Source organism: Hesperophylax consimilis, chromosome 23 (assembly GCF_061612785.1).
Source record: "Hesperophylax consimilis isolate HC1 chromosome 23, BYU_Hcon_1.0, whole genome shotgun sequence".
Lineage (NCBI taxonomy): Eukaryota > Metazoa > Arthropoda > Insecta > Trichoptera > Limnephilidae > Hesperophylax > Hesperophylax consimilis.
In genome coordinates this window covers 30,625,715-30,650,100 of record NC_142858.1, presented here as the reverse complement: position 1 = coordinate 30,650,100, position 24,386 = coordinate 30,625,715, and the positions used below count along the sequence as shown (strand labels likewise).

General features: G+C 39.6%; 1 protein-coding gene across 1 annotated transcript in view; it reads left to right on the top strand.

Annotated features, from left to right (window-relative positions):
- The window catches only part of LOC149412568 (peptide transporter family 1), a 100,817-nt gene that overhangs the window by 55,113 nt on the left and 21,318 nt on the right, over positions 1-24,386 (top strand). Inside the window, exon 3 of the mRNA XM_089646085.1 lies at positions 19,621-19,699. Within this exon, the coding sequence (XP_089502211.1) occupies positions 19,621-19,699 (79 nt within the window). The remainder of the gene's footprint in view (positions 1-19,620; positions 19,700-24,386) is intronic.

Below are 24,386 nucleotides of genomic sequence, written 5' to 3'. Positions count from 1 at the left end.
AATCCCGAGGCCTTCGATTCGTCTGCTGTAATTATTTATTTTCAAATTTACCCAGAATTCAGGTACACTAGAATTCACAACCTCAAAACTCAACCGTGCAACGCCGGGTACACGTCAGCTAGTAGGTACACTCATTAAACAATCCCGAGGCCTTCGATTCGTCTGCTGTAATTATTTATTTTCAAATTTAGCCAGAATTCAGGTACACTAGAATTCACAACCTCAAAACTCAACCGTGCAACGCCGGGTACACGTCAGCTAGTAGGTACACTCATTTAACAATCCCGAGGCCTTCGATTCGTCTGCTGTAATTATTTATTTTAAAATTTACACAGAATTCAGGTACACTAGAATTCACAACCTCAAAACTCAACCGTGCAACGCCGGGTACACGTCAGCTAGTAGGTACACTCATTAAACAATCCCGAGGCCTTCGATTCGTCTGCTGTAATTATTTATTTTAAAATTTACCCAGAATTCAGGTACACTAGAATTCACAACCTCAAAACTCAACCGTGCAACGCCGGGTACACGTCAGCTAGTAGGTACACTCATTAAACAATCCCGAGGCCTTCGATTCGTCTGCTGTAATTATTTATTTTCAAATTTACCCAGAATTCAGGTACACTAGAATTCACAACCTCAAAACTCAACCGTGCAACGCCGGGTACACGTCAGCTAGTAGGTACACTCATTAAACAATCCCGAGGCCTTCGATTCGTCTGCTGTAATTATTTATTTTCAAATTTACCCAGAATTCAGGTACACTAGAATTCACAACCTCAAAACTCAACCGTGCAACGCCGGGTACACGTCAGCTAGTAGGTACACTCATTAAACAATCCCGAGGCCTTCGATTCGTCTGCTGTAATTATTTATTTTCAAATTTACCCAGAATTCAGGTACACTAGAATTCACAACCTCAAAACTCAACCGTGCAACGCCGGGTACACGTCAGCTAGTAGGTACACTCATTAAACAATCCCGAGGCCTTCGATTCGTCTGCTGTAATTATTTATTTTCAAATTTACCCAGAATTCAGGTACACTAGAATTCACAACCTCAAAACTCAACCGTGCAACGCCGGGTACACGTCAGCTAGTAGGTACACTCATTAAACAATCCCGAGGCCTTCGATTCGTCTGCTGTAATTATTTATTTTCAAATTTACACAGAATTCAGGTACACTAGAATTCACAACCTCAAAACTCAACCGTGCAACGCCGGGTACACGTCAGCTAGTAGGTACACTCATTAAACAATCCCGAGGCCTTCGATTCGTCTGCTGTAATTATTTATTTTCAAATTTACCCAGAATTCAGGTACACTAGAATTCACAACCTCAAAACTCAACCGTGCAACGCCGGGTACACGTCAGCTAGTAGGTACACTCATTAAACAATCCCGAGGCCTTCGATTCGTCTGCTGTAATTATTTATTTAAAAATTTAGCCAGAATTCAGGTACACTAGAATTCACAACCTCAAAACTCAACCGTGCAACGCCGGGTACACGTCAGCTAGTAGGTACACTCATTAAACAATCCCGAGGCCTTCGATTCGTCTGCTGTAATTATTTATTTAAAAATTTAGCCAGAATTCAGGTACACTAGAATTCACAACCTCAAAACTCAACCGTGCAACGCCGGGTACACGTCAGCTAGTAGGTACACTCATTAAACAATCCCGAGGCCTTCGATTCGTCTGCTGTAATTATTTATTTTAAAATTTACCCAGAATTCAGGTACACTAGAATTCACAACCTCAAAACTCAACCGTGCAACGCCGGGAACACGTCAGCTAGTAGGTACACTCATTTAACAATCCCGAGGCCTTCGATTCGTCTGCTGTAATTATTTATTTAAAAATTTAGCCAGAATTCAGGTACACTAGAATTCACAACCTCAAAACTCAACCGTGCAACGCCGGGAACACGTCAGCTAGTAGGTACACTCATTAAACAATCCCGAGGCCTTCGATTCGTCTGCTGAAATTATTTATTTTAAAATTTACCCAGAATTCAGGTACACTAGAATTCACAACCTCAAAACTCAACCGTGCAACGCCGGGTACACGTCAGCTAGTAGGTACACTCATTAAACAATCCCGAGGCCTTCGATTCGTCTGCTGTAATTATTTATTTTAAAATTTACCCAGAATTCAGGTACACTAGAATTCACAACCTCAAAACTCAACCGTGCAACGCCGGGAACACGTCAGCTAGTAGGTACACTCATTAAACAATCCCGAGGCCTTCGATTCGTCTGCTGTAATTATTTATTTAAAAATTTAGCCAGAATTCAGGTACACTAGAATTCACAACCTCAAAACTCAACCGTGCAACGCCGGGAACACGTCAGCTAGTAGGTACACTCATTAAACAATCCCGAGGCCTTCGATTCGTCTGCTGTAATTATTTATTTTAAAATTTACCCAGAATTCAGGTACACTAGAATTCACAACCTCAAAACTCAACCGTGCAACGCCGGGTACACGTCAGCTAGTAGGTACACTCATTTAACAATCCCGAGGCCTTCGATTCGTCTGCTGTAATTATTTATTTTAAAATTTACCCAGAATTCAGGTACACTAGAATTCACAACCTCAAAACTCAACCGTGCAACGCCGGGAACACGTCAGCTAGTAGGTACACTCATTTAACAATCCCGAGGCCTTCGATTCGTCTGCTGTAATTATTTATTTTAAAATTTACCCAGAATTCAGGTACACTAGAATTCACAACCTCAAAACTCAACCGTGCAACGCCGGGAACACGTCAGCTAGTAGGTACACTCATTTAACAATCCCGAGGCCTTCGATTCGTCTGCTGTAATTATTTATTTTAAAATTTACCCAGAATTCAGGTACACTAGAATTCACAACCTCAAAACTCAACCGTGCAACGCCGGGTACACGTCAGCTAGTAGGTACACTCATTAAACAATCCCGAGGCCTTCGATTCGTCTGCTGTAATTATTTATTTAAAAATTTAGCCAGAATTCAGGTACACTAGAATTCACAACCTCAAAACTCAACCGTGCAACGCCGGGTACACGTCAGCTAGTAGGTACACTCATTAAACAATCCCGAGGCCTTCGATTCGTCTGCTGTAATTATTTATTTTAAAATTTAGCCAGAATTCAGGTACACTAGAATTCACAACCTCAAAACTCAACCGTGCAACGCCGGGTACACGTCAGCTAGTAGGTACACTCATTTAACAATCCCGAGGCCTTCGATTCGTCTGCTGTAATTATTTATTTTAAAATTTACCCAGAATTCAGGTACACTAGAATTCACAACCTCAAAACTCAACCGTGCAACGCCGGGTACACGTCAGCTAGTAGGTACACTCATTTAACAATCCCGAGGCCTTCGATTCGTCTGCTGTAATTATTTATTTTAAAATTTACCCAGAATTCAGGTACACTAGAATTCACAACCTCAAAACTCAACCGTGCAACGCCGGGTACACGTCAGCTAGTAGGTACACTCATTTAACAATCCCGAGGCCTTCGATTCGTCTGCTGTAATTATTTATTTTAAAATTTACCCAGAATTCAGGTACACTAGAATTCACAACCTCAAAACTCAACCGTGCAACGCCGGGTACACGTCAGCTAGTAGGTACACTCATTAAACAATCCCGAGGCCTTCGATTCGTCTGCTGTAATTATTTATTTTAAAATTTAGCCAGAATTCAGGTACACTAGAATTCACAACCTCAAAACTCAACCGTGCAACGCCGGGAACACGTCAGCTAGTAGGTACACTCATTTAACAATCCCGAGGCCTTCGATTCGTCTGCTGTAATTATTTATTTTAAAATTTACCCAGAATTCAGGTACACTAGAATTCACAACCTCAAAACTCAACCGTGCAACGCCGGGTACACGTCAGCTAGTAGGTACACTCATTAAACAATCCCGAGGCCTTCGATTCGTCTGCTGTAATTATTTATTTTCAAATTTACCCAGAATTCAGGTACACTAGAATTCACAACCTCAAAACTCAACCGTGCAACGCCGGGTACACGTCAGCTAGTAGGTACACTCATTAAACAATCCCGAGGCCTTCGATTCGTCTGCTGTAATTATTTATTTTCAAATTTACCCAGAATTCAGGTACACTAGAATTCACAACCTCAAAACTCAACCGTGCAACGCCGGGTACACGTCAGCTAGTAGGTACACTCATTAAACAATCCCGAGGCCTTCGATTCGTCTGCTGTAATTATTTATTTTCAAATTTAGCCAGAATTCAGGTACACTAGAATTCACAACCTCAAAACTCAACCGTGCAACGCCGGGTACACGTCAGCTAGTAGGTACACTCATTTAACAATCCCGAGGCCTTCGATTCGTCTGCTGTAATTATTTATTTTAAAATTTACACAGAATTCAGGTACACTAGAATTCACAACCTCAAAACTCAACCGTGCAACGCCGGGTACACGTCAGCTAGTAGGTACACTCATTAAACAATCCCGAGGCCTTCGATTCGTCTGCTGTAATTATTTATTTTAAAATTTACCCAGAATTCAGGTACACTAGAATTCACAACCTCAAAACTCAACCGTGCAACGCCGGGTACACGTCAGCTAGTAGGTACACTCATTAAACAATCCCGAGGCCTTCGATTCGTCTGCTGTAATTATTTATTTTCAAATTTACCCAGAATTCAGGTACACTAGAATTCACAACCTCAAAACTCAACCGTGCAACGCCGGGTACACGTCAGCTAGTAGGTACACTCATTAAACAATCCCGAGGCCTTCGATTCGTCTGCTGTAATTATTTATTTTCAAATTTACCCAGAATTCAGGTACACTAGAATTCACAACCTCAAAACTCAACCGTGCAACGCCGGGTACACGTCAGCTAGTAGGTACACTCATTAAACAATCCCGAGGCCTTCGATTCGTCTGCTGTAATTATTTATTTTCAAATTTACCCAGAATTCAGGTACACTAGAATTCACAACCTCAAAACTCAACCGTGCAACGCCGGGTACACGTCAGCTAGTAGGTACACTCATTAAACAATCCCGAGGCCTTCGATTCGTCTGCTGTAATTATTTATTTTCAAATTTACCCAGAATTCAGGTACACTAGAATTCACAACCTCAAAACTCAACCGTGCAACGCCGGGTACACGTCAGCTAGTAGGTACACTCATTAAACAATCCCGAGGCCTTCGATTCGTCTGCTGTAATTATTTATTTTCAAATTTACACAGAATTCAGGTACACTAGAATTCACAACCTCAAAACTCAACCGTGCAACGCCGGGTACACGTCAGCTAGTAGGTACACTCATTAAACAATCCCGAGGCCTTCGATTCGTCTGCTGTAATTATTTATTTTCAAATTTACCCAGAATTCAGGTACACTAGAATTCACAACCTCAAAACTCAACCGTGCAACGCCGGGTACACGTCAGCTAGTAGGTACACTCATTAAACAATCCCGAGGCCTTCGATTCGTCTGCTGTAATTATTTATTTAAAAATTTAGCCAGAATTCAGGTACACTAGAATTCACAACCTCAAAACTCAACCGTGCAACGCCGGGTACACGTCAGCTAGTAGGTACACTCATTAAACAATCCCGAGGCCTTCGATTCGTCTGCTGTAATTATTTATTTAAAAATTTAGCCAGAATTCAGGTACACTAGAATTCACAACCTCAAAACTCAACCGTGCAACGCCGGGTACACGTCAGCTAGTAGGTACACTCATTAAACAATCCCGAGGCCTTCGATTCGTCTGCTGTAATTATTTATTTTAAAATTTACCCAGAATTCAGGTACACTAGAATTCACAACCTCAAAACTCAACCGTGCAACGCCGGGAACACGTCAGCTAGTAGGTACACTCATTTAACAATCCCGAGGCCTTCGATTCGTCTGCTGTAATTATTTATTTAAAAATTTAGCCAGAATTCAGGTACACTAGAATTCACAACCTCAAAACTCAACCGTGCAACGCCGGGAACACGTCAGCTAGTAGGTACACTCATTAAACAATCCCGAGGCCTTCGATTCGTCTGCTGTAATTATTTATTTTAAAATTTACCCAGAATTCAGGTACACTAGAATTCACAACCTCAAAACTCAACCGTGCAACGCCGGGTACACGTCAGCTAGTAGGTACACTCATTAAACAATCCCGAGGCCTTCGATTCGTCTGCTGTAATTATTTATTTTAAAATTTACCCAGAATTCAGGTACACTAGAATTCACAACCTCAAAACTCAACCGTGCAACGCCGGGAACACGTCAGCTAGTAGGTACACTCATTAAACAATCCCGAGGCCTTCGATTCGTCTGCTGTAATTATTTATTTAAAAATTTAGCCAGAATCCAGGTACACTAGAATTCACAACCTCAAAACTCAACCGTGCAACGCCGGGAACACGTCAGCTAGTAGGTACACTCATTAAACAATCCCGAGGCCTTCGATTCGTCTGCTGTAATTATTTATTTTAAAATTTACCCAGAATTCAGGTACACTAGAATTCACAACCTCAAAACTCAACCGTGCAACGCCGGGTACACGTCAGCTAGTAGGTACACTCATTTAACAATCCCGAGGCCTTCGATTCGTCTGCTGTAATTATTTATTTTAAAATTTACCCAGAATTCAGGTACACTAGAATTCACAACCTCAAAACTCAACCGTGCAACGCCGGGAACACGTCAGCTAGTAGGTACACTCATTTAACAATCCCGAGGCCTTCGATTCGTCTGCTGTAATTATTTATTTTAAAATTTACCCAGAATTCAGGTACACTAGAATTCACAACCTCAAAACTCAACCGTGCAACGCCGGGAACACGTCAGCTAGTAGGTACACTCATTTAACAATCCCGAGGCCTTCGATTCGTCTGCTGTAATTATTTATTTTAAAATTTACCCAGAATTCAGGTACACTAGAATTCACAACCTCAAAACTCAACCGTGCAACGCCGGGTACACGTCAGCTAGTAGGTACACTCATTAAACAATCCCGAGGCCTTCGATTCGTCTGCTGTAATTATTTATTTAAAAATTTAGCCAGAATTCAGGTACACTAGAATTCACAACCTCAAAACTCAACCGTGCAACGCCGGGTACACGTCAGCTAGTAGGTACACTCATTAAACAATCCCGAGGCCTTCGATTCGTCTGCTGTAATTATTTATTTTAAAATTTAGCCAGAATTCAGGTACACTAGAATTCACAACCTCAAAACTCAACCGTGCAACGCCGGGTACACGTCAGCTAGTAGGTACACTCATTAAACAATCCCGAGGCCTTCGATTCGTCTGCTGTAATTATTTATTTTAAAATTTAGCCAGAATTCAGGTACACTAGAATTCACAACCTCAAAACTCAACCGTGCAACGCCGGGTACACGTCAGCTAGTAGGTACACTCATTAAACAATCCCGAGGCCTTCGATTCGTCTGCTGTAATTATTTATTTAAAAATTTAGCCAGAATTCAGGTACACTAGAATTCACAACCTCAAAACTCAACCGTGCAACGCCGGGTACACGTCAGCTAGTAGGTACACTCATTAAACAATCCCGAGGCCTTCGATTCGTCTGCTGTAATTATTTATTTAAAAATTTAGCCAGAATTCAGGTACACTAGAATTCACAACCTCAAAACTCAACCGTGCAACGCCGGGAACACGTCAGCTAGTAGGTACACTCATTAAACAATCCCGAGGCCTTCGATTCGTCTGCTGTAATTATTTATTTTAAAATTTACCCAGAATTCAGGTACACTAGAATCCACAACCTCAAAACTCAACCGTGCAACGCCGGGAACACGTCAGCTAGTAGGTACACTCATTTAACAATCCCGAGGCCTTCGATTCGTCTGCTGTTATTATTTATTTTAAAATTTACCCAGAATTCAGGTACACTAGAATTCACAACCTCAAAACTCAACCGTGCAACGCCGGGTACACGCCAGCTAGTAGGTACACTCATTAAACAATCCCGAGGCCTTCGATTCGTCTGCTGTAATTATTTATTTAAAAATTTAGCCAGAATTCAGGTACACTAGAATTCACAACCTCAAAACTCAACCGTGCAACGCCGGGAACACGTCAGCTAGTAGGTACACTCATTAAACAATCCCGAGGCCTTCGATTCGTCTGCTGTAATTATTTATTTAAAAATTTAGCCAGAATTCAGGTACACTAGAATTCACAACCTCAAAACTCAACCGTGCAACGCCGGGTACACGTCAGCTAGTAGGTACACTCATTTAACAATCCCGAGGCCTTCGATTCGTCTGCTGTAATTATTTATTTTCAAATTTACCCAGAATTCAGGTACACTAGAATTCACAACCTCAAAACTCAACCGTGCAACGCCGGGTACACGTCAGCTAGTAGGTACACTCATTAAACAATCCCGAGGCCTTCGATTCGTCTGCTGTAATTATTTATTTTCAAATTTAGCCAGAATTCAGGTACACTAGAATTCACAACCTCAAAACTCAACCGTGCAACGCCGGGTACACGTCAGCTAGTAGGTACACTCATTTAACAATCCCGAGGCCTTCGATTCGTCTGCTGTAATTATTTATTTTAAAATTTACACAGAATTCAGGTACACTAGAATTCACAACCTCAAAACTCAACCGTGCAACGCCGGGTACACGTCAGCTAGTAGGTACACTCATTAAACAATCCCGAGGCCTTCGATTCGTCTGCTGTAATTATTTATTTTAAAATTTACCCAGAATTCAGGTACACTAGAATTCACAACCTCAAAACTCAACCGTGCAACGCCGGGTACACGTCAGCTAGTAGGTACACTCATTAAACAATCCCGAGGCCTTCGATTCGTCTGCTGTAATTATTTATTTAAAAATTTAGCCAGAATTCAGGTACACTAGAATTCACAACCTCAAAACTCAACCGTGCAACGCCGGGAACACGTCAGCTAGTAGGTACACTCATTAAACAATCCCGAGGCCTTCGATTCGTCTGCTGTAATTATTTATTTTAAAATTTACCCAGAATTCAGGTACACTAGAATTCACAACCTCAAAACTCAACCGTGCAACGCCGGGTACACGTCAGCTAGTAGGTACACTCATTTAACAATCCCGAGGCCTTCGATTCGTCTGCTGTAATTATTTATTTTAAAATTTACCCAGAATTCAGGTACACTAGAATTCACAACCTCAAAACTCAACCGTGCAACGCCGGGTACACGTCAGCTAGTAGGTACACTCATTTAACAATCCCGAGGCCTTCGATTCGTCTGCTGTAATTATTTATTTTAAAATTTACCCAGAATTCAGGTACACTAGAATTCACAACCTCAAAACTCAACCGTGCAACGCCGGGTACACGTCAGCTAGTAGGTACACTCATTTAACAATCCCGAGGCCTTCGATTCGTCTGCTGTAATTATTTATTTTAAAATTTACCCAGAATTCAGGTACACTAGAATTCACAACCTCAAAACTCAACCGTGCAACGCCGGGTACACGTCAGCTAGTAGGTACACTCATTCAACAATCCCGAGGCCTTCGATTCGTCTGCTGTAATTATTTATTTTAAAATTTAGCCAGAATTCAGGTACACTAGAATTCACAACCTCAAAACTCAACCGTGCAACGCCGGGAACACGTCAGCTAGTAGGTACACTCATTTAACAATCCCGAGGCCTTCGATTCGTCTGCTGTAATTATTTATTTTAAAATTTACCCAGAATTCAGGTACACTAGAATTCACAACCTCAAAACTCAACCGTGCAACGCCGGGTACACGTCAGCTAGTAGGTACACTCATTAAACAATCCCGAGGCCTTCGATTCGTCTGCTGTAATTATTTATTTTCAAATTTACCCAGAATTCAGGTACACTAGAATTCACAACCTCAAAACTCAACCGTGCAACGCCGGGTACACGTCAGCTAGTAGGTACACTCATTTAACAATCCCGAGGCCTTCGATTCGTCTGCTGTAATTATTTATTTTAAAATTTACCCAGAATTCAGGTACACTAGAATTCACAACCTCAAAACTCAACCTTGCAACGCCGGGAACACGTCAGCTAGTAGGTACACTCATTTAACAATCCCGAGGCCTTCGATTCGTCTGCTGTAATTATTTATTTTAAAATTTACCCAGAATTCAGGTACACTAGAATTCACAACCTCAAAACTCAACCGTGCAACGCCGGGTACACGTCAGCTAGTAGGTACACTCATTAAACAATCCCGAGGCCTTCGATTCGTCTGCTGTAATTATTTATTTAAAAATTTAGCCAGAATTCAGGTACACTAGAATTCACAACCTCAAAACTCAACCGTGCAACGCCGGGTACACGTCAGCTAGTAGGTACACTCATTAAACAATCCCGAGGCCTTCGATTCGTCTGCTGTAATTATTTATTTTAAAATTTAGCCAGAATTCAGGTACACTAGAATTCACAACCTCAAAACTCAACCGTGCAACGCCGGGTACACGTCAGCTAGTAGGTACACTCATTAAACAATCCCGAGGCCTTCGATTCGTCTGCTGTAATTATTTATTTTAAAATTTAGCCAGAATTCAGGTACACTAGAATTCACAACCTCAAAACTCAACCGTGCAACGCCGGGTACACGTCAGCTAGTAGGTACACTCATTAAACAATCCCGAGGCCTTCGATTCGTCTGCTGTAATTATTTATTTAAAAATTTAGCCAGAATTCAGGTACACTAGAATTCACAACCTCAAAACTCAACCGTGCAACGCCGGGTACACGTCAGCTAGTAGGTACACTCATTAAACAATCCCGAGGCCTTCGATTCGTCTGCTGTAATTATTTATTTAAAAATTTAGCCAGAATTCAGGTACACTAGAATTCACAACCTCAAAACTCAACCGTGCAACGCCGGGAACACGTCAGCTAGTAGGTACACTCATTAAACAATCCCGAGGCCTTCGATTCGTCTGCTGTAATTATTTATTTTAAAATTTACCCAGAATTCAGGTACACTAGAATCCACAACCTCAAAACTCAACCGTGCAACGCCGGGAACACGTCAGCTAGTAGGTACACTCATTTAACAATCCCGAGGCCTTCGATTCGTCTGCTGTTATTATTTATTTTAAAATTTACCCAGAATTCAGGTACACTAGAATTCACAACCTCAAAACTCAACCGTGCAACGCCGGGTACACGTCAGCTAGTAGGTACACTCATTAAACAATCCCGAGGCCTTCGATTCGTCTGCTGTAATTATTTATTTAAAAATTTAGCCAGAATTCAGGTACACTAGAATTCACAACCTCAAAACTCAACCGTGCAACGCCGGGAACACGTCAGCTAGTAGGTACACTCATTAAACAATCCCGAGGCCTTCGATTCGTCTGCTGTAATTATTTATTTAAAAATTTAGCCAGAATTCAGGTACACTAGAATTCACAACCTCAAAACTCAACCGTGCAACGCCGGGTACACGTCAGCTAGTAGGTACACTCATTTAACAATCCCGAGGCCTTCGATTCGTCTGCTGTAATTATTTATTTTCAAATTTACCCAGAATTCAGGTACACTAGAATTCACAACCTCAAAACTCAACCGTGCAACGCCGGGTACACGTCAGCTAGTAGGTACACTCATTAAACAATCCCGAGGCCTTCGATTCGTCTGCTGTAATTATTTATTTTCAAATTTAGCCAGAATTCAGGTACACTAGAATTCACAACCTCAAAACTCAACCGTGCAACGCCGGGTACACGTCAGCTAGTAGGTACACTCATTTAACAATCCCGAGGCCTTCGATTCGTCTGCTGTAATTATTTATTTTAAAATTTACACAGAATTCAGGTACACTAGAATTCACAACCTCAAAACTCAACCGTGCAACGCCGGGTACACGTCAGCTAGTAGGTACACTCATTAAACAATCCCGAGGCCTTCGATTCGTCTGCTGTAATTATTTATTTTAAAATTTACCCAGAATTCAGGTACACTAGAATTCACAACCTCAAAACTCAACCGTGCAACGCCGGGTACACGTCAGCTAGTAGGTACACTCATTAAACAATCCCGAGGCCTTCGATTCGTCTGCTGTAATTATTTATTTAAAAATTTAGCCAGAATTCAGGTACACTAGAATTCACAACCTCAAAACTCAACCGTGCAACGCCGGGAACACGTCAGCTAGTAGGTACACTCATTAAACAATCCCGAGGCCTTCGATTCGTCTGCTGTAATTATTTATTTTAAAATTTACCCAGAATTCAGGTACACTAGAATTCACAACCTCAAAACTCAACCGTGCAACGCCGGGTACACGTCAGCTAGTAGGTACACTCATTTAACAATCCCGAGGCCTTCGATTCGTCTGCTGTAATTATTTATTTTAAAATTTACCCAGAATTCAGGTACACTAGAATTCACAACCTCAAAACTCAACCGTGCAACGCCGGGTACACGTCAGCTAGTAGGTACACTCATTTAACAATCCCGAGGCCTTCGATTCGTCTGCTGTAATTATTTATTTTAAAATTTACCCAGAATTCAGGTACACTAGAATTCACAACCTCAAAACTCAACCGTGCAACGCCGGGTACACGTCAGCTAGTAGGTACACTCATTTAACAATCCCGAGGCCTTCGATTCGTCTGCTGTAATTATTTATTTTAAAATTTACCCAGAATTCAGGTACACTAGAATTCACAACCTCAAAACTCAACCGTGCAACGCCGGGTACACGTCAGCTAGTAGGTACACTCATTAAACAATCCCGAGGCCTTCGATTCGTCTGCTGTAATTATTTATTTTAAAATTTAGCCAGAATTCAGGTACACTAGAATTCACAACCTCAAAACTCAACCGTGCAACGCCGGGAACACGTCAGCTAGTAGGTACACTCATTTAACAATCCCGAGGCCTTCGATTCGTCTGCTGTAATTATTTATTTTAAAATTTACCCAGAATTCAGGTACACTAGAATTCACAACCTCAAAACTCAACCGTGCAACGCCGGGTACACGTCAGCTAGTAGGTACACTCATTAAACAATCTCGAGGCCTTCGATTCGTCTGCTGTAATTATTTATTTTCAAATTTACCCAGAATTCAGGTACACTAGAATTCACAACCTCAAAACTCAACCGTGCAACGCCGGGTACACGTCAGCTAGTAGGTACACTCATTAAACAATCCCGAGGCCTTCGATTCGTCTGCTGTAATTATTTATTTTCAAATTTACCCAGAATTCAGGTACACTAGAATTCACAACCTCAAAACTCAACCGTGCAACGCCGGGTATACGTCAGCTAGTAGGTACACTCATTAAACAATCCCGAGGCCTTCGATTCGTCTGCTGTAATTATTTATTTTCAAATTTACCCAGAATTCAGGTACACTAGAATTCACAACCTCAAAACTCAACCGTGCAACGCCGGGTACACGTCAGCTAGTAGGTACACTCATTAAACAATCCCGAGGCCTTCGATTCGTCTGCTGTAATTATTTATTTTCAAATTTACCCAGAATTCAGGTACACTAGAATTCACAACCTCAAAACTCAACCGTGCAACGCCGGGTACACGTCAGCTAGTAGGTACACTCATTAAACAATCCCGAGGCCTTCGATTCGTCTGCTGTAATTATTTATTTTCAAATTTACCCAGAATTCAGGTACACTAGAATTCACAACCTCAAAACTCAACCTTGCAACGCCGGGAACACGTCAGCTAGTAGGTACACTCATTTAACAATCCCGAGGCCTTCGATTCGTCTGCTGTAATTATTTATTTTAAAATTTACCCAGAATTCAGGTACACTAGAATTCACAACCTCAAAACTCAACCGTGCAACGCCGGGTACACGTCAGCTAGTAGGTACACTCATTTAACAATCCCGAGGCCTTCGATTCGTCTGCTGTAATTATTTATTTTAAAATTTACCCAGAATTCAGGTACACTAGAATTCACAACCTCAAAACTCAACCGTGCAACGCCGGGTACACGTCAGCTAGTAGGTACACTCATTAAACAATCCCGAGGCCTTCGATTCGTCTGCTGTAATTATTTATTTTAAAATTTAGCCAGAATTCAGGTACACTAGAATTCACAACCTCAAAACTCAACCGTGCAACGCCGGGAACACGTCAGCTAGTAGGTACACTCATTTAACAATCCCGAGGCCTTCGATTCGTCTGCTGTAATTATTTATTTTCAAATTTACCCAGAATTCAGGTACACTAGAATTCACAACCTCAAAACTCAACCGTGCAACGCCGGGTACACGTCAGCTAGTAGGTACACTCATTAAACAATCTCGAGGCCTTCGATTCGTCTGCTGTAATTATTTATTTTCAAATTTACCCAGAATTCAGGTACACTAGAATTCACAACCTCAAAACTCAACCGTGCAACGCCGGGTACACGTCAGCTAGTAGGTACACTCATTAAACAATCCCGAGGCCTTCGATTCGTCTGCTGTAATTATTTATTTTCAAATTTACCCAGAATTCAGGTACACTAGAATTCACAACCTCAAAACTCAACCGTGCAACGCCGGGTACACGTCAGCTAGTAGGTACACTCATTAAACAATCCCGAGGCCTTCGATTCGTCTGCTGTAATTATTTATTTTCAAATTTACCCAGAATTCAGGTACACTAGAATTCACAACCTCAAAACTCAACCGTGCAACGCCGGGTACACGTCAGCTAGTAGGTACACTCATTAAACAATCCCGAGGCCTTCGATTCGTCTGCTGTAATTATTTATTTTCAAATTTACCCAGAATTCAGGTACACTAGAATTCACAACCTCAAAACTCAACCGTGCAACGCCGGGTACACGTCAGCTAGTAGGTACACTCATTAAACAATCCCGAGGCCTTCGATTCGTCTGCTGTAATTATTTATTTTCAAATTTACCCAGAATTCAGGTACACTAGAATTCACAACCTCAAAACTCAACCGTGCAACGCCGGGTACACGTCAGCTAGTAGGTACACTCATTAAACAATCCCGAGGCCTTCGATTCGTCTGCTGTAATTATTTATTTTCAAATTTACCCAGAATTCAGGTACACTAGAATTCACAACCTCAAAACTCAACCGTGCAACGCCGGGTACACGTCAGCTAGTAGGTACACTCATTAAACAATCCCGAGGCCTTCGATTCGTCTGCTGTAATTATTTATTTTAAAATTTAGCCAGAATTCAGGTACACTAGAATTCACAACCTCAAAACTCAACCGTGCAACGCCGGGAACACGTCAGCTAGTAGGTACACTCATTTAACAATCCCGAGGCCTTCGATTCGTCTGCTGTAATTATTTATTTTAAAATTTACCCAGAATTCAGGTACACTAGAATTCACAACCTCAAAACTCAACCGTGCAACGCCGGGTACACGTCAGCTAGTAGGTACACTCATTAAACAATCTCGAGGCCTTCGATTCGTCTGCTGTAATTATTTATTTTCAAATTTACCCAGAATTCAGGTACACTAGAATTCACAACCTCAAAACTCAACCGTGCAACGCCGGGTACACGTCAGCTAGTAGGTACACTCATTAAACAATCCCGAGGCCTTCGATTCGTCTGCTGTAATTATTTATTTTCAAATTTACCCAGAATTCAGGTACACTAGAATTCACAACCTCAAAACTCAACCGTGCAACGCCGGGTACACGTCAGCTAGTAGGTACACTCATTAAACAATCCCGAGGCCTTCGATTCGTCTGCTGTAATTATTTATTTTCAAATTTACCCAGAATTCAGGTACACTAGAATTCACAACCTCAAAACTCAACCGTGCAACGCCGGGTACACGTCAGCTAGTAGGTACACTCATTAAACAATCCCGAGGCCTTCGATTCGTCTGCTGTAATTATTTATTTTCAAATTTACCCAGAATTCAGGTACACTAGAATTCACAACCTCAAAACTCAACCGTGCAACGCCGGGTACACGTCAGCTAGTAGGTACACTCATTAAACAATCCCGAGGCCTTCGATTCGTCTGCTGTAATTATTTATTTTCAAATTTACCCAGAATTCAGGTACACTAGAATTCACAACCTCAAAACTCAACCGTGCAACGCCGGGTACACGTCAGCTAGTAGGTACACTCATTAAACAATCTCGAGGCCTTCGATTCGTCTGCTGTAATTATTTATTTTCAAATTTACCCAGAATTCAGGTACACTAGAATTCACAACCTCAAAACTCAACCGTGCAACGCCGGGTACACGTCAGCTAGTAGGTACACTCATTAAACAATCCCGAGGCCTTCGATTCGTCTGCTGTAATTATTTATTTTCAAATTTACCCAGAATTCAGGTACACTAGAATTCACAACCTCAAAACTCAACCGTGCAACGCCGGGTACACGTCAGCTAGTAGGTACACTCATTAAACAATCCCGAGGCCTTCGATTCGTCTGCTGTAATTATTTATTTTCAAATTTACCCAGAATTCAGGTACACTAGAATTCACAACCTCAAAACTCAACCGTGCAACGCCGGGTACACGTCAGCTAGTAGGTACACTCATTAAACAATCCCGAGGCCTTCGATTCGTCTGCTGTAATTATTTATTTTCAAATTTACCCAGAATTCAGGTACACTAGAATTCACAACCTCAAAACTCAACCGTGCAACGCCGGGTACACGTCAGCTAGTAGGTACACTCATTAAACAATCCCGAGGCCTTCGATTCGTCTGCTGTAATTATTTATTTTCAAATTTACCCAGAATTCAGGTACACTAGAATTCACAACCTCAAAACTCAACCGTGCAACGCCGGGTACACGTCAGCTAGTAGGTACACTCATTAAACAATCCCGAGGCCTTCGATTCGTCTGCTGTAATTATTTATTTTCAAATTTACCCAGAATTCAGGTACACTAGAATTCACAACCTCAAAACTCAACCGTGCAACGCCGGGTACACGTCAGCTAGTAGGTACACTCATTAAACAATCCCGAGGCCTTCGATTCGTCTGCTGTAATTATTTATTTTAAAATTTACCCAGAATTCAGGTACACTAGAATTCACAACCTCAAAACTCAACCGTGCAACGCCGGGTACACGTCAGCTAGTAGGTACACTCATTAAACAATCCCGAGGCCTTCGATTCGTCTGCTGTAATTACTTATTTTAAAAATGAAATTTTTTATGTATTTGTATTAACTCCACACAACATATTTCATTTTTCTGTCTCACTCCATATGATTTGGTTATTAAATTTGATATTTTTATGTATTTTGATATTTACGATTGCAACGCTTCTATATTCATGAAAATGCATTTTGAATGGTCATACAATATTTATTTGGGAAACGTTATGTGCTTTTATTTTCTAATATTACTTTTTTGGGTGCGACGTATTACTTTTTCTCAAATTTACTCCCATGCGGTGTTACGGTAAAGAAGCAACTTTAGAGGTGCCCTTGAAAGTTAGTTCTAACTACTGTTTAGGACCCCATTAAAAGAGATTTGTAGTATGTCTGTCAGTGGTTAGCCGACGATTACGTCGCCCATTGGGGCAAGAGATTGCAGTGATTAGGAAAAATACCGAAAACATAATTAATTATACTGTAGGTTGTGTGAGCATCACATTATCTTATCATCAGTGTAGGTACGACAGACCCTGGCTTCCATGGACCATACACACAGGTATATGTGGATAACTTGGTTTTTGTTACCTGCCTGAAGAAGCCTTCAACTTCCAATTGATTTCAACTTGAAATTTTTACTGGAACAACTTTTCTTTTAATAACATTTAAAGTTTGTAATATAAGGAGAAGATAATGATAATAAATCTTTAAACACGAAACACACAAGACAAGACACGGAAAAATAAAATGGTAACGTTTTCAACTGGGAATCAAACCCAGGATATCCGTCTTACCGGGACAACGTCTTTCACCACTCAGCTATCAGAACCTAATTATGATACGTCACATTTCTCGATCTCATATTTAAAATACAGAATTAATGATATTATCTTGTAACTAATTTTGATATTGATAATATAATATCAATTAAGTCTAGGGATACTGATTAGTGCGAGTTAAATTGAATTGCTTGTCATTGTGTATTACCCATTTTCATTCAGTCCTGATGATTATCACATCACAGTATTTAAATAATAAACAAAAATACTATTAAAAAATGGTTTTAAATTCAGTAAAAAATAAATAACTTTTTCCGGCATTTGCACAATAATGGAGTGCAACAATTCAAAAGGTCAGAGACAAAATTGTACTGCGCAAATATGCAAATACATAAGAATAACAATAATTTGTTTAATGCCGTTTTTGTGAAAAATCATTCAAAGAGCGATGTAATAGGTAGGTTGTAAAGCAATAATTTTCCACTGTATGGAAGGTCAATATATTTTTATTGTCGCGGGTTTTACCCACTTAATCTGGGATGGGGAATCTGCGGCCCGCGAGCACTGTTAATAAATACAAAAAAACATTTAGAACGTGAGAAAGGTTTTCTTTCTCCGTCAGATACATTTTTAAATCGGTTAAATAAAATACTTTTTTTTCTTCGTTTTTTTTTTATTTATTACCGATTATTATCATGATGTTTAGTTTGTAATATTAGAATTGGAAATTGTGGAAGTTTTAACTGATAAAAAAATTTATAGAATGCAAACTTAATGATCTACGAGTATCTATGGCTAGGTAGAGATGCTATAAGCAACTATAGATAAGAAGAAATATTAAGAGATTACAATAATCATAAAAATCTTTATGTTGCAACATGCAGGAAAACCAATTCACTTTTTCTTATAATTATTATAATTTGAGTTTGGTTGACTCGTATACATATTAATTCACAATTTAAAACCAGTCGTGTGTTCTGAACGTAACTTAACATCGACTTGCGGACTTATTTATTGACGCAGTCCAAGGGAAACCATTCTCGCGTTCCGATTGCAATAACAAATTTCTATTTGCAGACACATTTCTGAAAATGACGCTTGGTGATTCAGTTATCAGTTTATTTATTCGAAGAATTAACGATAGAAGCATGTCAAGTCCCGAAGTGAGGTCGATTTGATCTTACTTACGGTGAAACTAATAAAACATTTACAAACAACGAAATTCTTTCTTGAATTAAAAATCAATTACATTGTCCTGTGAGCATGTTGAAAGTTCTTTTAATATACAATAATTTATAGTGTGAAAATAGGCTACATTCATTTTCTTTCAAATCCTTATAGGTAAAGGAAATATAAAATAATCTTAATATTAATTTCTGTATTGGTTTTACCGAGTGGTCAAAATTAAATTTGTGTAGATTGGTACAAAATAAGCAATGACTATTTACTAATCACTTTGCTGCAATTTACTTTATTTTTTTCTTGCTGCCCTGTCGAACTATATATCTATGAACAAATAACAACACAATGTTGGTATAATGGACTAAAGTTACTTTAAGTGTAGAAGATAGGAGTGTAAGGAGAGTGGTAGAAAGGTCCTAGGAAGACATGACACAATTGCTCGTATGAATCTAATTTATAGCAAGAAGAGACCGAGCGTAATGGTTAACGCGGTTAGGAGTCCCAAAGGAAATTCAATGGAATGGAAATTCAAGAAGAAAATGCAGCGACTGGAATACTAATTTTATCATTTTGTTTCAGAAATACCCCTACCCCAAAGCGATCGGATTCATTATCACAAATGAATTCTGCGAGCGATTCTCTTACTATGGAATGCGAAGTAAGAACTTTGACTTATTATTTTATATTTACAGTTTATCAATTAGTGTAGGGATTTAATTAAAACTTGTCAATACTCTGGCATCACCGATTTTGGTTGAAATTTCAATATGACATTTGATCATTTTAAGAGTTGAGATTACAGAACACTTTTATTACATTTTTACAACCATACAATATAAGCAATATACAATACGATTATGGATTAAACAAATTGGGGGTGCCTGAGGAAGATATGATAGTCATGACACGATCGAGTGAACCAAATACGGGAGCTTGTGTAACAGTAGATTATGTATGAATCGATGTAGGGATGTGAATGAGGCAAGGAGTGTATGCCGAGACCGATTTGCTTAGCGGTCAGTCCTCTCTGCCTACACCTGCGGGGAAACGGCGTGGTGGTAAGTACGTCTTCATGGAAATAACCATTGGAATTTCTGTGTTTGTTTCCTGAAGAATAATTTGCTAGTTTTTATCTTTAATGTTTTTCCGAGGGTTGAATAAATAATGTGAATTGAAAAAAATAAATATTAATCACACAACGGTCGAGTGTCTTTCATGTTTGGTTTTACGAAGTTCTATAAGTTCTGTAATCCTTGTGTGATATTTTGGGAGTGCGTTTGGTAGCTGTTTAACTATGGTATATAGCAGTATGCTAGTACCTGCCAACATACGTATCTAGTATCTCCCTATTATTTCTTACAAAGAAATATTCCTTATTCGATAATTTTTAATGATGAATGCGATCGTTTGCACTAACCGCCAGACCCCAAAAACGCGAATGTATATGTTTGTTATTCAACTACGGCGTGATTTTGGCTAGTTGGAAGTTTACTAATAAATCATCCTTTTTACGTCATAATATTATTATTAATATGAAGCGTTTACAACGTGCCTAGTCATTGGATATTTTGTTATCCAGCCCATCAAATAAATCATTTATCGAATGAAACATCTTTGCTAACGTTTATAGTATAGGATATTATCTACCCACTAGATAAGTAGATCATAATTGTAATACCTACCCATTGTTCTAGCAATGTAAAAATGGCAAATCAGTCATGAAGTTAACAGAAAATATCTCTAATTTATTCATTAACAGCCTTACTAAAAACATGGTTTAAATATTACGCGGCGCTTAAGGTCAGAACAGTGAAAAACCTGACTTATTTCCATGGCGTTGATTTGGTTAAAATGGTCTTAAACCATGCTCGATGCTGACTTTTCCGGACGGGCGTGTAAGAATCTAATTAGTAACAGCCTTATTATCAAATTTGTGCAATTTTTTAACATTACAGATTTGGATCTAAATCGTTATAATTGTATCGTTAGTACAATATATTTACAACTCCAAACACCCTGTAAATGCGTTATAGGACATTAAAAACATGTCGATCTTTGATCCTCCGTATTTAGGAAGTACGTAGCTCTTCCCACAGGTGAATTCATAAATAAATTGGTGCGGCTAGCCCTACAGTACAGGAGGTTGTGGTGAGATTATTACTATTTATCTTGTTGTTAGATATACATATACGTTTATTAAAATATTGAAAACATAAGCAGAGCAACACCTTTTGGAGTGTTAATAAAATTTGGCATGCCTACAGTATAAACAGATGAGTATAGCCAAGGATAACTTAGAAGTTATCCCTGGTAACTCTCCTCTCTGATAACTTTATAGATAGAGTGCAAAAACTCTTTGATTTGTGAATGTTTGACTAAAATACACTTAAGACCAGTGTGTTATATAATAACTTCAGGGTTTATTGGTAAATAGGTGAAAAGTTATTTTACTGTCGTAAATAACACTAGATCTTCCATTTGGTTTAGACGTTGGTAAACCATTTCGTATATTCAAATATCAAATACATATAAGTTGTAGAAGAATGTCGTTGAGAAGGATTTTAATTGAAAGGCATAGTTTCGAGTCTTCTGCAAACGACTAAATCACTATCGTTAGTAAACTGAACGACCCGGAGGAAATCTAGAAAAAACTACGAACTCGAAGTACTGGAACCCTTGTTAAAGACGTACTGTCTATTTAATGTTAAAGGTCATTTAATTGGAGTTCATGGATTGTCTGTACATGGATGCAATTCCCACAGTGCTGTCCTTGCGAAACATAAAAAACAGCATTTTGTCTTGCTCTCTCCTATCAGGTAGGTACTTCTTCGAAAATTGTGTCGCGTTGATGACACCAAGGCTAGCACATTATTTGCAACTTAGCTGTCGCTCAGATTTATTCGTGAAAGAGACTGTTATTGATACATATCTCGTTTATTAAATGTATTTTACTAAATAATTTTCCAGCAATTCTGAAACTATTGATGACCTAGGCATCATCTCGTTTACCACCTACTTGAAAAATGTAATGTGCAAATTTCAATTAATATTTTTGCAGCCTGTTTGACCATGGAACATACATAGATGTTTCAATTGAACACGGCATTACATTGTTTAGTTTAAAACTCACTTATGCATTCACGGACACAAAATCGTGATAATAGCATTTGCATTATCTTGTCATGGGAAATCCCGTTGCTACCATTCTCAACGCATCATAGACCATTCTAAATATATATAAAATGTAGATTTGAATTTTTAAAGCAAAACGTTTTTTTTTACTCGCATGATATCTTTTGCACCTTTTAGGGCGTGTTAATGCCCTACCGGGTGCCCTCATTTTAACCGTGGACTTTAATATCAGAATAGATAGAAAAACTGACTGTAACACGAAAATTTCTCGATGTTTTAGAGTGCTACGGATGTAGGAAATTCCGACGCAGGCGGAACACTAAATATTTTTTATATCAAGGAATACGGACCCACCGCTAAAACCGAATCTCTCAGATCATAGGCTTGTGCGTACGGAAACAGATTTCAACCCTTCTAAACCTGTCTATAAAACGAAGACGACCAGAGCGTGGCGAAAGTTTGACTTTGCTCTCTTTGAGGAAGAACTGAAGACTTCCATATTCACGAAATACGACATAAATAGTAGTGTCATTTCGACATCCGGCTAGTATAAGTTTATAATGGTACATTAACTGCGCTAATAAATAAACATGCCCCCCTTTTCGACTAAAACCTGTAATGTTCGCAAGTCTGATTCCTGGTTTAATGCAGAATGACGGGAAGAGAAGAGGGCTATGCGCCGACTTGAGAGGATATACAGGATTGGAAAACTAGCCAGTCATAGGAAAGCGTGGGTTGGTATGCAAACCGAATACAGGGAGACAATTCGGAGAAAAATATCCAATTACTGGATAACGCAGATTGAGAGTGAAGATTCTGATCCCCAGCGACTTAGGAACTCGCTTAAAACTGTCAGAGGTGAGTCTGAAAACTCAACCACAGCAGCGCTCAGTCCGAAAGATTTCTCCGACTTTTTCCACGAAAAAAACGATAATATTCGGGCCACAATAGCATCTGCACCTCCACCTACGTTAACCACCTAAAACGGCGAATTTTTATTAAGTTAACACACACTACATCGGAAGAAGTCACCAAAATTGTGTCCAGTTCTCTAAACAAACAATGTGCATTAGACCCGATCCAAAGTGGTTTCTCGAGAAGTGTCTGAAACATGTTGCATCCTTCATAGTTTAGATTTAGGCGAGGTACTCTAATTGCTTAAAAGGCCCTTGTCTCACCAAATCCAAAGAAACCCTAATTCTGATGATTTAAGTAATTACTGTCCTGTGTCAAATTTACCGTTTATTTTAAAAATTATAGAAAAAATTGTGATCAGGCATATAACCGCCCATCTGGCGAAAGATGAACTGCTGTCAAAGTACCAATCAGCTTATGGGAGGTACCATTCTACAGAGACTACATTTACTTACATCTTCTTCATTTACTGCGCTTGTTGTTAGATTCGATGCTTGCAAATGAGTCAGGTAATCTAGCTTTGCTATCTTTATTAGATTTGAGTGCAGCATTTGACACCATCGACCACAATTTCCTGATCGACAGACTCGAAAAAAGTTTTGGACTGGGTGGTGAAATTATTAAGTGAATAAAATCATACCTCTGTGGCCCAACCCAATCTGTACAAGCAGGCGGTAAAAACTCTCCCGACGTGACCGTGACTTCTGGAGTCCCCCAGGTTTCAGTCCTGGGGTCCCTACTTTTTATTTTGTTAATCAACGATGTCGCCAAAATAATAGAATCATTCGGACTTTTTTCCCATTGCTATGCTGACTATCAGCAAATCTATTTCTACTGTGCACCGAATGAGAAAGAAAAATTGAAAGATATCACTTTTAAATGCATTGGTGCCATAACAGAGTATATTTCTTCGAACAAATTAAAAATAAATCTATTCAAAACAGAATTTCTCTAGACAGCAACAAAAAAGCGCCAATCAATGTTAGACAAATCTTCTCTTATTACTTCTGGCTGCAACATCATTCCTAAAAATGGCATTAAACTCCTAGGTGTTCATCGAGATGAAGATCTTTCACTCAAATCCCAAATTAACAAAACAGTAAGCGCAGGTTTCTTTCACCTGCGTCAAATCAAATCTATAAGAATAAATATTCCAGATAACCCCACAAAGATGTTGATAAACTCTTACGTTGTTTCACGACTCGACTATTGCAATTCCATATATGCGAGTCTCCCTAAAATATACACTGACAGACTTCAGTCAGTTTTCAATGCTGATAACCGGTGTTTCCAAATAT